The 13,352-nt window shown below is 39.5% G+C and overlaps 2 protein-coding genes across 3 annotated transcripts in view; one reads left to right on the forward strand and one right to left on the reverse strand.

Annotated features, from left to right (window-relative positions):
* Positions 1 to 13,352, reverse strand: part of PARL (presenilin associated, rhomboid-like) — a 69,941-nt gene that overhangs the window by 26,518 nt on the left and 30,071 nt on the right. For both annotated transcript variants that reach the window (XM_006884057.1, XM_006884058.1), the window contains exons 3-5: positions 12,475 to 12,615; positions 9,181 to 9,229; positions 534 to 629 (exon numbers count right to left, since the gene is read on the reverse strand). In XM_006884057.1, the coding sequence (XP_006884119.1) occupies positions 534 to 629; positions 9,181 to 9,229; positions 12,475 to 12,615 (286 nt within the window). The remainder of the gene's footprint in view (positions 1 to 533; positions 630 to 9,180; positions 9,230 to 12,474; positions 12,616 to 13,352) is intronic.
* Positions 12,944 to 13,351, forward strand: LOC102862093 (charged multivesicular body protein 3-like; the record flags this gene model as incomplete). The annotated part of the gene is made up of 1 exon (XM_006884148.1): positions 12,944 to 13,351. A coding segment is annotated over exon 1 (408 nt), but the record flags the coding sequence as incomplete, so codon positions are not given.

The raw sequence follows: 13,352 nt of genomic DNA on the forward strand, positions 1-13,352 counted from the left end.
TGAGGATTGTAACCAACGCTACCAACAAAAATGTGTATGAACTATTCAACAGAATTAACTTACACTGAAAAAAAATTTCAATCAGCCAATAAAAACTCTGTGGCTCACAACCATGTGCTCCCACTGTGCATGATGTCACCATGCATTGGATTGGCTCAATGGTAGTTAATAATAACAGTAACAATAAGTGTGTGTAGGACCCAACAAATGTGAGAAACCCGGGGGAAGATAGAATTTATTTCAATTACTGGCATGAAGTTATATATAATAATCACTTCAGAAAGGAAACTTGCAAGAACTATGGATTTTAATTCATTAAAAGCATTTACATACTCTCTGCACAATATTAGGCACCAAGGACAGAATAATGGAATGAGGAACATACCCTGAAAGAATTCAGAGCCTCACTTCCGGACTTTGCTTATAACTGAGGACAAGTAGCTCCTCTTTTCCTATAGCATTTGAACTAACATATAGCATATTTCTTCCAAATTACCCCCACCTCAAAATAAGACACACTGATTCAGACTTACTGGAGGCTGGATTGGAAGTGAAATATCTGATCATTGTCTGCTGCAGAGAAGGGACTCGCCACAAGCAGAACACAATGACATTTGCAGCTATGATACCTACAAGAGAAATATTTATAATTTAGGGAGATTAAAAATGAAAGCAAACATCTGCCTATATTTTGTCCCTGGAGGCCTTTGTTCTACAACAGCAGAGTATGTACAACAGGGAACATATTTTGACAAATTCTAAAATATTTACTATTTGACCCCAAGGAGCAAAGCAGAGGAGTAAGATGAAAGAAAGGCTGTCTACAGTCCACTCTTACTCAGAGTTTTTACAACATTTCTTGGGAGAAGGGATGCCATCAAATCAATTAAAGATAGCAAATAAAATCAATATTTTTAAAGGTTGGTAAAGTCAGAGAATTCACTGGACAAATAGCAAATGTGCTAGGAGCAAGGATCCTTCACTCAGGTCCTTATTTTACTTTGTGAAAAAGTTTATTATTCCAATAAATGTCAGTATTGCAGCTATTGCTAAAAGCCAAGTCAAGGAGAGATGTAATTTACAAAATGAAATTCTTTGGCAAGAAGAGAAAAGTTATAAAACTCAGCGAGCGCTTTTTCCTCCCCAGCAGGGAATATAATTTTAAAACTCACGTAGGATTATTGAAAACGTAAGAATCATCTGAGGAGATGAAGGTGATAAAAATTCAGAAATAACTGGAAGAATTTTGCAGTTCCTTTTGAAGATGTTTAGATATAGGTGCTAGGTGACTATTTCAATTTTCTGCAATAACTGACATTGCTAGAACTACCACTGAACTGAGTAATTTTATTAATATAACTGTTTAAAAACATCTTAGAAAATAAATTAAAATTGTTCTTGAAAACCACAATTGTGAGAAGCCAAATTTCAAACTAAATATTAATGATAAACCAAATGCTATAGCAGCATATGAGGGAGGCGCAAATATAAGCTGGAATTCCCCGAGATAGATCACAGGGGTCAAGACCAAGGCTGAACTTCAAGCATTTCCACAGTTCTTGGATTGTTATTTACTAAACCCTCCCTCCTGAGTCAAGCATAACGTTTTCAATAGAAAGAGCTTAGCTTCATTTGCATAGAATTCTCTGTGATTTGCTCCCTGTCAAAGTCACAAGGAAGCTGGATTCTGACTTCAGTTTTCCAGCTGTTTGTCCCCTACCTTTATGCTCCCTGTTTTCGCCTCCATTCTTGGTGTCCCTGACTCCTCCTCTAGTCTTGTCCTCGGCCAACAACATACGATCTTTTAAAAATACCATTATTTTTATGAATTTTTAACTCCTTGCACACGACATTCATCTATTTGTAAAATTAAAGGAATTTGAGTATTTATTCACTCTTCGCAGTATCTTTAGGCAACGGGAAACTAATGCTTTCCAAATTCTTCAATGACAAGAAGGACTGATTCCAGCAACATTGTGGTAAAAGGACTTTTAAAAGAAAATACAGTCACTATACAGTCCCTGTGAGCTGCTGCCTCTTGGGGTTCCCCCCACACCCCATTTCCATATCTGTTTTTCTGTAAGGTTCTCAGTCATACTCTCACATCCTCATCTCTCTAGATTTTGCTTCTCTACACAAGTGAGGAAAGGATGCAAACATATTTCATATACTATTATTTTTTCCCTGTTTTGACACTGGTAAGTGCCACAGCATTTCTGGCAACATTTTTTTCTTTATCAACAGCACATGTTTACTACGTGCCACTGAACTGACTGAAACCATTGCAACAGAAATCTTACTAGCAGAGAGCTTGACGTTATACCATTTCCAGTAAATTAACTATAAGTCTCTCGAAGACAGTCACAGTATTCAGGATTAGAAAAGGAGTCACATGCAGGGCAAGCTTGTCTTCCCAGTGAGAAACCTGGAACTGACATGAGGGTATCCTGACAGGATGGGCAGAGTCTTCTGATCAGACAAGGTAACTGAACCTTGGGTTTATTTCCAAAGAAGCAAGCAGCAACTGGTACTGTGTAGTATAATGAATTAATGTGGCTCTTCCACCCATGCCCTTCCATTTTGTGATGAATTAGTCACTGCATTAAAGAGAAAGAATCAGGATGGGAGGTAAGCCCTACCTTCCAGAGGCCTATGGAAGCTCATCACCCACTCTCCTGGAATATGGCAATCAGCTGAGCCACACCTGACTATCTGTAGGATTCTGGCCCATCACTCCCTAATCTCTGCTACAATGGCCTACATCACCCACAGTGGCGTGAGCCATTTCCTGAGGGATTCAGAGTTTCTGTGCGAACTTCCAATGAACCAGAGAATCCAAGAGACCCACAGGAGTGGGAGAATGGAATGGAGGAGGAGTAATTAATGTTGAGATGATGGAGTGGTATGATATTTGGACTACTGTCAATCTCCAGTTGATAGGAAGAACCTGTTTTCTAATGATTGTAAAAGAAATTATTTGTGCATACTGCCTGGAGTATTTCACCTTCTCAGGGAAGAAATAAACATCTTTTTCTACTCAGAACACACTCTGAGGCCTCAGGTATTGTACATAGTGATCAAGATCTCAAGCTGAGAACCATAGACCATGTTCAGTAGTAGTGACATTTTCACAATGTTGTATTCATATCCAAGAGTATGTTATGTTCTTTCATTTATGTAGGTCTCTTGTAGTACATTTTGTAGTTCTGTTTGTACAGGTCTTTTATAACTTTGGCTATTCAACTTTGGGGTGGCTAACATTAATGATACCAGCAGTCAGGAAATAAGGAGATGCACTGCACTGGGAAAGTCTGCAGTTAGGGAACTTTCCAAATTATTGAGGAGTAATGCAGTCAATTTGAAGAGTAAGATGTGTCTGATTCAGGCCACGGTCTTTCTGATTACTAGCTATGCACCCGAGACCTGCACAATGAATAAGGATGAGAGAAAAAGAATTGACGCCTTTAAACAGTAGTGTTAGAGAAGAGCACGGAACATCCTATGGATGGCCAAGAGAACAAACAGATGTCTTGGAAAAGGTGAAGATGGAGTGCTCTTTGGAGGCTTTGCCTTACATACTTTGGACATGTTGCTAGGAGGTGTTATTCCTTGCACAAAGACATAATGCTGAGAAGAGTGGAGGGTCAGCGAAGGAGAGCAAGACCCTCAAGCAGATGGAATGACACAGGATAGAACAGGGTTCAGATATTTTGTTCATAGGGTCACTATGAGTCATGCTCAACTTGATGGCACCTAAGAATAACAACAACAACAATGTTAATGGTATGGTTTTCCTTATTTCCTTTTCATAGTCCTCTCTGTGACTGTACAGGAATCTGACTGATTTTTTTATACTGATCTTGCATCCTTATCATTTTGCTGAACTGGTCAATTTGAACTAGTAATTTTCTGGCTCAGTCTTTCTGATTTTCTATATACTCTGCAAGTTAAGGTATTTTTATTTCCTCTTGCCAATTTGGAGTCCTTTTATTTTCTTTTCTTATCTTATTGCTCTGCCTAAAAGTTCTGGTACAATACAAAATAGGAGTGATGATAAAGGGCATCACTGACTCCCATACTAAATGCAATGCCTTTAACATCTACTGAGAGTAAGGACAGCCAATGGTTGTGTATGTGCTTTTAATGAGCTGCATAAATTCCCTCCTACTCCTATTTTGTTGAGTATTTTTATCAGGAAAGTGTGCTGAGTTTTGTTAAATTGCTTTCCTGCATCAACTAATATGATCACATAGTGAGACAGAAAAATTACGCCTTCAGATGGAGGACACTGTGAATGAAAAAAGGCAAGTTGCAAGGCACAACATCAAGCCGTGAACTTCAGCTGTGTTCCCATTCTCTAGTAGTGAAAAATCCAAAACAGAAATGAAGAAAACCATTCCATTTACAACAGCATTTGAAAGAATAAAATGTCTAGGAAGAACTTTAGGCAAGGAAGTAAAATTATACCAAAAACTAGAAACCACTGCTGAAAAGGGATTAAGGGATAATTACACAAATGTAAGGGTGTACATATTCTGGAAAATGTTAACCCCAATAGCTCTTTTTTTTGTCCAACAAAAATGGAAAACCCAACTGCCATGTTTACATGGAATTGCAAGGGAATTACAAAAGCCCCAACAATCTTAAAAGAGGAGAACAAAATTAGAGGGCTCACACTTCAGATTTCAAAACTTACTAAAAAGCTACAAAAATCAAACAGTGTGGCATTGGCAAAAGAAAAGACAAACCAAGAAACAAGAGTCCAGAAATAAACACATACATCTAAGGCCAACTGATTTTTAAAAAGGTGTCAAGTCTATGCAACAAACAAACAGTAGTCACACCAATGAACAGCGCTGGGAAAACTGGACATGCATAAGCAAAGCATGAAATGGGATCACCTCTTCTCAACAAATATAAAAATTAAACCAAAATAAATTAGTGACCTAAACATAAAAACTAAAACCACAAAAGAAAACCTACCAGTAAATCTTGTTTGACAATGGATTCTTAGCTATGACAACAAAAGAGAAAAAAGATTAAAAGACTACAGAGTACCAAGTTTGGGAGAGAACATGGGGAAAGTGGGACCTTTATTTATTCCTTTTGAATGTAAAATGGTGCAGTTGCTGTGGAAAAACAAATAAAATCAAACTTAGAGCCACCATATAGCCCATAAATTTTACTGACAAATATTCAAAATAATTGAAAGCAGATAATAAAACAGACACGTGTATACCAATCAATGTCATGGCAGCAAGATTCCCTATTAACAGCCTAAAGGTGGAAAATAAAAATACACATCAGCAAATGAATGGATAAATAAAATATAGTACATACGTCTGTTCTGTCTATCTGTTCTGCATATAGACTAAAAAGTTATGGAGACAGGATACATTCCTGGAGTACATCCTTCCTAATTTTGAACCATGCAGTGTCTCCCTGACCATCACCTTCTGGTCCAAGTACAGGTTTCACATAAGCACAATCAAATGTTCTGGGATTCCCATTCTTCTCAGAGTCAGGCAGTTTGTTGTGATCACACAGTCAAACAGCTTTGCATAGTCAATGAAACACAGATAGGCATTCCTCTGGTACTCTCTGCTTTCAGCCAAGATCCATATAATATTAGCTATAATATTCCTAATACCACAGCCTCTTCTAAACCCACAGCCTGCACAGATGGCAGTTCTCTGTTGATGTACTGCTCCAGTCATTTTTGGATAATCTTCAGCAGAATCTTGCTTGCATGTGATATTAATGATATTGTTCGATAATTTCCGCAATCTGTTGGGTCACCTTTCTTTAGAATGGGAACAAATATAGTTAGTTGGCCAGGTGGTGTCCTGCAGATTTCATGGCACTACTTAGTGAGCCATTTGTCCTAGAGAGGGTGAAGCTGGGCTGCTCCTTGGAGGCAAGGATTCTGAAGCTTCGTCTGACATACTGTGGACATGTTGCAAGGACCAGTCCTTGGAGAAGGACGTCATGCTTGGGAGGATGGAGGGACAGCGCAGGAGAGGAAGACCCTTGATGAGATAAACTGATTAAGTGACTGGGGTAATAATGGGGGCAGGTGTGTCGGAGATGAGGATATTGGCACACGATAGGGCAGAATTTAGGACTGTTGTACACAGGGTCACTACGAGTTGCAGGCAACTCAACGGCACATAACAACAACCTAGTAAGCACATCCAGGGCAGCGTCTGTTTGCTGAAATATGTCAAATGGTATGCTGTCAATTCTTGGGGCCTTGTTTATTGCCAATTCTTTCAGAGCACCTTGAATTTCTTCCTTCATCACCACAGGCTCTTGCTTATACATTGTTTCATGACATTCTTCTGTGTCAGCCAATTCCTTTTGGTACAGTGACTCTATATACTCCTTCCATCTCCTTTAAATGCTTCTTAGATCATTTAATATTTTGTCTAAAACATCCTTAAGTATTGGAACTTGTGGCCTGAGTTTGTTCTTCAATTCCTTCATAAGAAATGCTGAGTGAGTTCAGCCCTTTTGATTTTGACTCCAGCTTTGTGCACATTTCATTATAATACTTTGTCTTCCTGAGATGCAGAACAGATCATCTGGGAAGCTGGGCTCTATTAGGAGGATTGTGGCATCAGGATTGGAGGAAGACTCATCAACAACCTGAATTATGCAGATGACATAACTCTGCTTGCTGGAACTGAGGAGGACTTGAAGCGTTTGCTGCAGAAGATCAAGAACTACAGCCTTCAATATAGATTGAAGCTCAACATCAAGAAAACAAAGATTCTCACCACTGGGCTGATTGGCAGCATTTTGACTGATGGTGAAGATACTGAGATTGTTAATAGCTTTCGTTTGCTTGGCTCCGCAATCAACACTCACGGTACTAGCAGCCAGGAAATCAAGAGACGAATTGCACTGGGAAAGTCGGTTGTCAGAAGCCTCTCCAGAATATGAAATAGCAATGAAGTCAGTCTGGAGACTAAGGTGCGCCTGATCCAAGCCATAGTCTTCACAATTGCTTGCTATGTGTCAGAGAGCTGGGCAATAACTAGGGATGACAGAAAGAGAATTTATGCCTTTTTTTTATTTTCTTTTTTTAAATAATATTTATTTTATGTGTGTACCATCAAATTGGATCTGACTGGTACAGGAGGCAATTGTTCCTCCTTCTTCAGCAGAGCATCTGGTGGATTTGAACCGCGCACCTCTGGGATTGCAGTGCAGTTTCCTGCCACTAGGCCACCAGAGCTCGCCAGAATTTATGCCTTTGAGTTGTGGTGCTGGAGAAGAATACTGAATATACCATGAACTGCTAGAAGAACAATTAGGTTCATCCTAGAGAGGGTGAAACCAGGCTACTCCTTGGAGGCAAGGATTCTGAGGCTTTGTCTGACATACTGTGGGCATGCTGTAAGGAGCAGCATGTCCCTTGGAGAGGGACAGCATGCTTGGAAGGGTGGAAGGATAGAGAAAGAGAGGAAGACCATTGATGAGATGGATTGATTTAGTGACTGGGGTAATGATGGTAGGTGTGTCAGAGACAGAATAGTTGGCACAGGACAGAGCAGGTTTCAGAGTTGTGGTACGTAGGGTTGCTATGAATCACAAACAGCTCCACGGCACAAAACAACATGTAGTACATGCAAGATGTAGTACAAGTATCACTCAGCCAGAGAAATGAGATTCTAAAACACAACACTGATGAATCTTAGAAACATACTACATGAAATAAGCCACACCAAAATATTTATTACTGTCTGATTCTCCTTATATGAAATATCTAGAATAGACAAATTTATAAAGAGAAAATAGAGGAAAGGAAGTGATGTGGAACTAATTGAAATAGGTACAAAGTTTCTGTTTGAGGTTATGAAAAAGTCTGGGTAACATGGTGCTGCTGGTTGAACAACACTTCGAATGCAATTAAAGGCACTTAACTGCACACGTGAAGAAAATTAAAATAGAAAATTTTATATTACAAAGAATTACTACAATTAATAAAAAAATTTAAAATATTATACGCACTCTTTTGCCACTTAAGTAGTTACAGAAAAGGAAGTGAAGGTACCATTAAATCTGTCTGAAAACAAAAACATTTTCAGTCTCAGGGATTTTTTTTCTCCCTATCAGCATAATTGTTGAGTAACTTCAAAGATCACCTTTCCAACATCCTTAAATGAATAAATTTACGTAAAACTGGTGCAAGGTTTACATTGAAGAACTGTATTAATATTTCCATAAAAATTCAAAGAAAAAAATCTTCACTGTGTAATGCATGGAACATTTTATAAACAGCACGGTATAGTATAGAGTGTGGACTTCAGACTGATAGAGACTTGGGTTCTAAGCTCACTCTACTATTTACTGCAAGTGTAATCCTGGATAGGGTCTTCTCCGCAAGTCATTTTCCTTATTTGTATAAAGGGAGATAATGACCAGAAACAAGCCTGTGTAGGAGGGAGAACGTGGATAAAGGTTTTTGTGTAGAGAAGGTCGGGCCCCTGATGATACGCAGTGGTTAAGTGCTTAGCTGCTAGCCAGAAGGTGGTAGTTTAGATCCATCAGTTGCTCTATGGAGAAAATAGGAGTCTTGCTTCCATTAAGCTAATAAATACCCTTGGAAACTCTATAGGGCAGTTTTATTGTCTTACAGGTTGTGATGAATTGATGGATTTGGTTTTTCTTTGGTTATACAGAATTATATATACAATGTGTTAAGCAGGAATTGCTATTCACTTATGTCATAAACTAGGATTCTAAAAGACCACTTGCTCAGAAACATACTAGATAAGAACTAGAAAACAAGTGACCCAGAGCCCCATGAAATCTACTCTACCCTAAACAGTACTTTATTAGCCTACAGGCACAGAAAAGGGACCTCTGGTGGCCTCATCTGTAGGGAGCTGCAGTGTTAACCCAAAGGCCACACTGGAGGTCTGAATCCACCAGTGGCTCCAAGGCAGAAAGAACAGGCAATCTCTTCTTGTGAGACCGACAGCCTTGGAAATCCAATGGAGGGCCAACTATGAGCCAGTACCAACTTGACAGAAATGGAAGAAACAAAGAAGAGGTACAGAGACTGCGAACCCACTGATGAGCACAGTACAAAGCCAATGCCTAGGACATACTGTACCTTTTGGTTTGATTTCTCTTCCCTTGAATGGCTAAAACGTGTAAGCTAACACAAACCTGTCACAGTCCGCTGGCCATCACTTAGGTTATTCCACCACTTGTTAATCTAAAACAAAAGGAAAATCACGTATCACCCTATGTTATTTAGTTATAGGCTGGAAAAAATGAAAATACCTTGTGTAAAAAAGAGGGATTCTTCATCTGTAAAATCACGGGAGAACAACAGACACAGTAACAGTGGTAAAAAGGAAAAGATGTACTTCATACTTACACAGACCTAGATCTTCTACCAAGAGTTTCCAATAACTAGTACCTTGGACAAGTTATTTCTAAAACTGAGACTAAAATTTTCACATTTTCCTCATCTGTAAAATACATGGAGACAATAATAGGTATCTGGCAGTGTTGTACAGTGCCCTGGTGGCACAGTTGTTAAGTGCTTGCCTCCTAAATGAAAGGTCAGCAGTTTAAAGCCACCAGCCACTGCAGGACACAGATGTGGCCCTCTGTTTTCACAAGATCACAGGCTTGGAAACCCCAGGAGGCAGTTCTACCTTGTCTGACAGGGTTACTAGGCATCAGAACTGACTCTGGCAATGGCTCGGCAGCTGTGCTGTCGTATCATTAATATGAGGAATACCACCAATAACAGATATAAGCAGATACTAAGCACAAGTTTACCGACATTTAATCTGGTTTTAAAATAGTAGTATTTTTTACTAAAACTGTTAATTAAAATGTTTAAAGATGTGATGATAGTGCTATGGTTTAGGAAAAAAAAAACATTCCAGGGAAGAGAGGCGCATTCTAATCATTCAAGGATACATACTGAAGTTTTTACAGATGAAATGATGTCTAGGATCTGCTTTTTAACTAATTATCTAGCAGTAAGGAGGAGGGAGAGTACAGAAGGGTACAAAACACAAAGTTGTATGTGCTCAGGGAGTTTACTCTGTTTTTTTGTCTATCTGGGATTTTCCATGATTAAGGTTTTGAACAGGGAAATAAATCATGGGATGATTTTTCCCCCACCATCCTTAAAACCACTGGGGATCAAAATTGCATAGAAAAAATTACATAAAAAAAAAAAGTTGCATAACAAAAATCTATTGTTCAATGGTTTATCTAAGGGGTCCAGGATTATGATAGATGGACTGTCTTCTCAAATATATTGTACTGAAAGAAAATCTAGTACTAGTTATTTATAGTTTTTACCTGCAAATGATGCATTCATTGTTTTTTTGGCATAGTTTCTCTAACACGGGTAACAACTCTGTCTTGGGAAATAATGTATATATGTATCTGCAGCGGTGGGGGAGGAAGACTCATCTTTCCCTACTTAGTGGAATTTCAAACTATCATCGCTGTTGTGTGCCATCGCGTCAGAACCGACCCACTGACTCTGCGGTGGGTTTTCAGAGGCAGTAAATTACATGGCAGGAGAATACTCATCTTTCTTCAGCTGAGCAGCTGGTGGATTTGAACCACGTGCTATTGGGATGGCAGCATAGCTCCTTACCACTAGACTACCAGTGCTCCCATTCCTTTGTTGGTCTAACTGAAAACTCCATTTTTTTCCCTATTAAATCTCTTCTTCTTTTAGCACAGAAAAGGAATTGCTGCTCAAAACAACAACAACAAACCAACAAAAAAGCATGGACTCTTGCTCTGCTTTCCCACTTGGCAGGAAAAACCCCAGCTGCCCACCTCTAGAGAGCAGCAAAATTATCATTAGGGAGAAGGAAATACAAGGTGTCTTTCTCAAGTTTTCCTTGTCTAAAATTAAGTGCCTTGGAGAGATAAAAATGACATCAACCCTCTCATCAACAAACTAGAGGGGCAGTGTGCTGTAGAAGCAAAAAGATAAACAGTCATATAATGGAGTATTTATTACTCAGTAATAAAAGGAAATGAGTGTGTCATGGCAGAACATTAAATGATATTGCTAAGAGAAAGAAGTCAGTCTGATTCCAATGGTAATGACACCCTGGATTAAAGATAAAGGCAAAACTATAGAGACACTGAAAAGATCAGTGAGCCAGAGATTCAGGGGAAGAAACAACAAACAAGGTGGAACACAGGGCATTTTCCGGTCAGTGAAACGACTCTAAGAGTCTGGAATAGTCGACATAAGACATTACATGTTTGGCAAAATCCACAGCACCCTACAGTGTACCGAGACCTGTTCATGATACCGGTTTATGTCAAATTTCTGACAAACAGAAGATGTTAATCATTAGAGAAACAGCTTGCAAGAGGAAGAGAGGGCATGTGGAACTAGCATCATCTGCACAATTTTCCTGTAACTATAAAACAAGTCTAAATTTTAAGAGCAACAAAGGTACCTGAAAACCAAATGGACCTAGATCTAAATATTAGCTTATCAATTAAATTGGTATCAATGTTCATCATGTACTGGCAAGTGAAATGAAGAAATTATTTATATATTTTACCTAATAGGTGACATTTAAAAAAAAACAATTCTGAAGGAAGAGTGATAACACTTCACAGATAAAGTAAAACTCTATTTGTGACCTTTTTCTTACACCCTCATTCCCAGAGCACAGTTAGAAACAAACAGCGGTATCTGGATATTAGACATTATGTCACCAGGTTTACTACATCTTAATGTCACCCCGCAGGTAAATGTCTCTGTGGATCTCAATATATATTCTACAATAACACAACAAAAAGATGTAAATAAAACAATGGCCCTTTAACCCTTACCAGGGCCAAGGTGGGAGTGATTCTGAGAATACGAATTTTTAAAAACTATCTCTAGTGATTTCTGACCAACTATCATTGTCAAGTATAATACAATCAAACACACAAAACATTAACACGCATGGAAGATCAAATGACTTTAAAGCGTAATATTAAGTGTCTGACTTCATATCTAACGTGAATATTTCGTTCTGGTAGAGAGAAAGAGTGGAAGACCGTCAACAAGATGGATTGACATAATGACTAACAATGGACTCAACACGTCAAGAGACGGTGAGGATGGCACGGGAATGGGCAAAGTTCAAATTCACTGTTTATGAGGTCATTAAGGTTGCAGAGGACTCGATGGCTCTCAACAACAAGCAGCAGCTCTGGTGGCACAGTCTGCAGAATGCTCGAATCCACCTATCTCCAGCAGTTTGAATCCACCAGTGGCTTTGTAGAAAAAAGGGGAACAAGCCCCCCCCATTTCAATTTTCAGCACTGGAGATGTGATGGAGGGTGACTCTAAGCTGAAACTGACTTGGTGGGAGAGAATTTGTGTTTGAAGTAATATTGCTGTTAATTAAAAGGATTTAAAAAGAATCAGATTTCTAAAAATTGTGAAAAAAAAATGTTTATCCTTACCTCCTTTCTGAAGTCTCCTTCCTTTTGTGGTCTTATGTTATCCAACCAATCAGCTTTTAAACCATCAAAATAGCCCTGGACCCTGGATTTTAGTGATTCATATTGCCAAATAGCAGCTGATCCAAATGCACAGCCTGTAAACTACAGGAAATTAAACACATTACAAAACACACTTAAAAGGGAGAGCAGATCTAGACATATTTCCCAGGGTAATATTTCATTTTTACAACTTTTCCAAACCAAAAGAAGAAACCCCTAGAACAGTGCAAGATACGTATTTGGCATGAGTTTAACAACAACCTCCTAGGTCAAAAGACTATTTCCCATTTTATTAATGTCACAAAACTTCTGTCCTGTTTAAAGTTGGTTTTTTTCGGCCCTCCCCCGCGACCCCGCCCGGCCGTTGCCCGTGAGCGGCCTGGGCGGAGGGGACGGAAAGCAGGAAGGGGTAAACCCAACTCAGTTCGCCATGGGGCTGTTTGGAAAAACCCAGGAGAAGCCGCCCAAAGAGCTGGTCAATGAATGGTCATTGAAGATAAGAAAGGAAACGAGAGAAGTTGAGAGACAAAGAAGAGATATCCAGCGGGAAGAAGAAAAAGTGAAACGCTCTGTGAAGGATGCTGCCAAGAAAGGCCAGAAGGACGTCTGCGTGGTGCTGGCCAAGGAGATGATCCGGTCGCGGAAGGCAGTGAGCAAGCTCTACCCGTCCACAGCCCACATGAACTCTGTGCTCATGGGCATGCGGAACCAGCTGGCCATTCCCCAAGTGGCTGGCTCCCTGCAGAAGAGCACAGAGGTGATGAAAGCCATGCAGAGTCTTGTGAGGATCCCTGAAATCCAGGCCACCATGCGGGAGCTGTCTAAGGAGATGATGAAGG

Source organism: Elephantulus edwardii, unplaced genomic scaffold (assembly GCF_000299155.1).
Source record: "Elephantulus edwardii isolate Elephantulus edwardi_28Jun2011 unplaced genomic scaffold, EleEdw1.0 scaffold00031, whole genome shotgun sequence".
Lineage (NCBI taxonomy): Eukaryota > Metazoa > Chordata > Mammalia > Macroscelidea > Macroscelididae > Elephantulus > Elephantulus edwardii.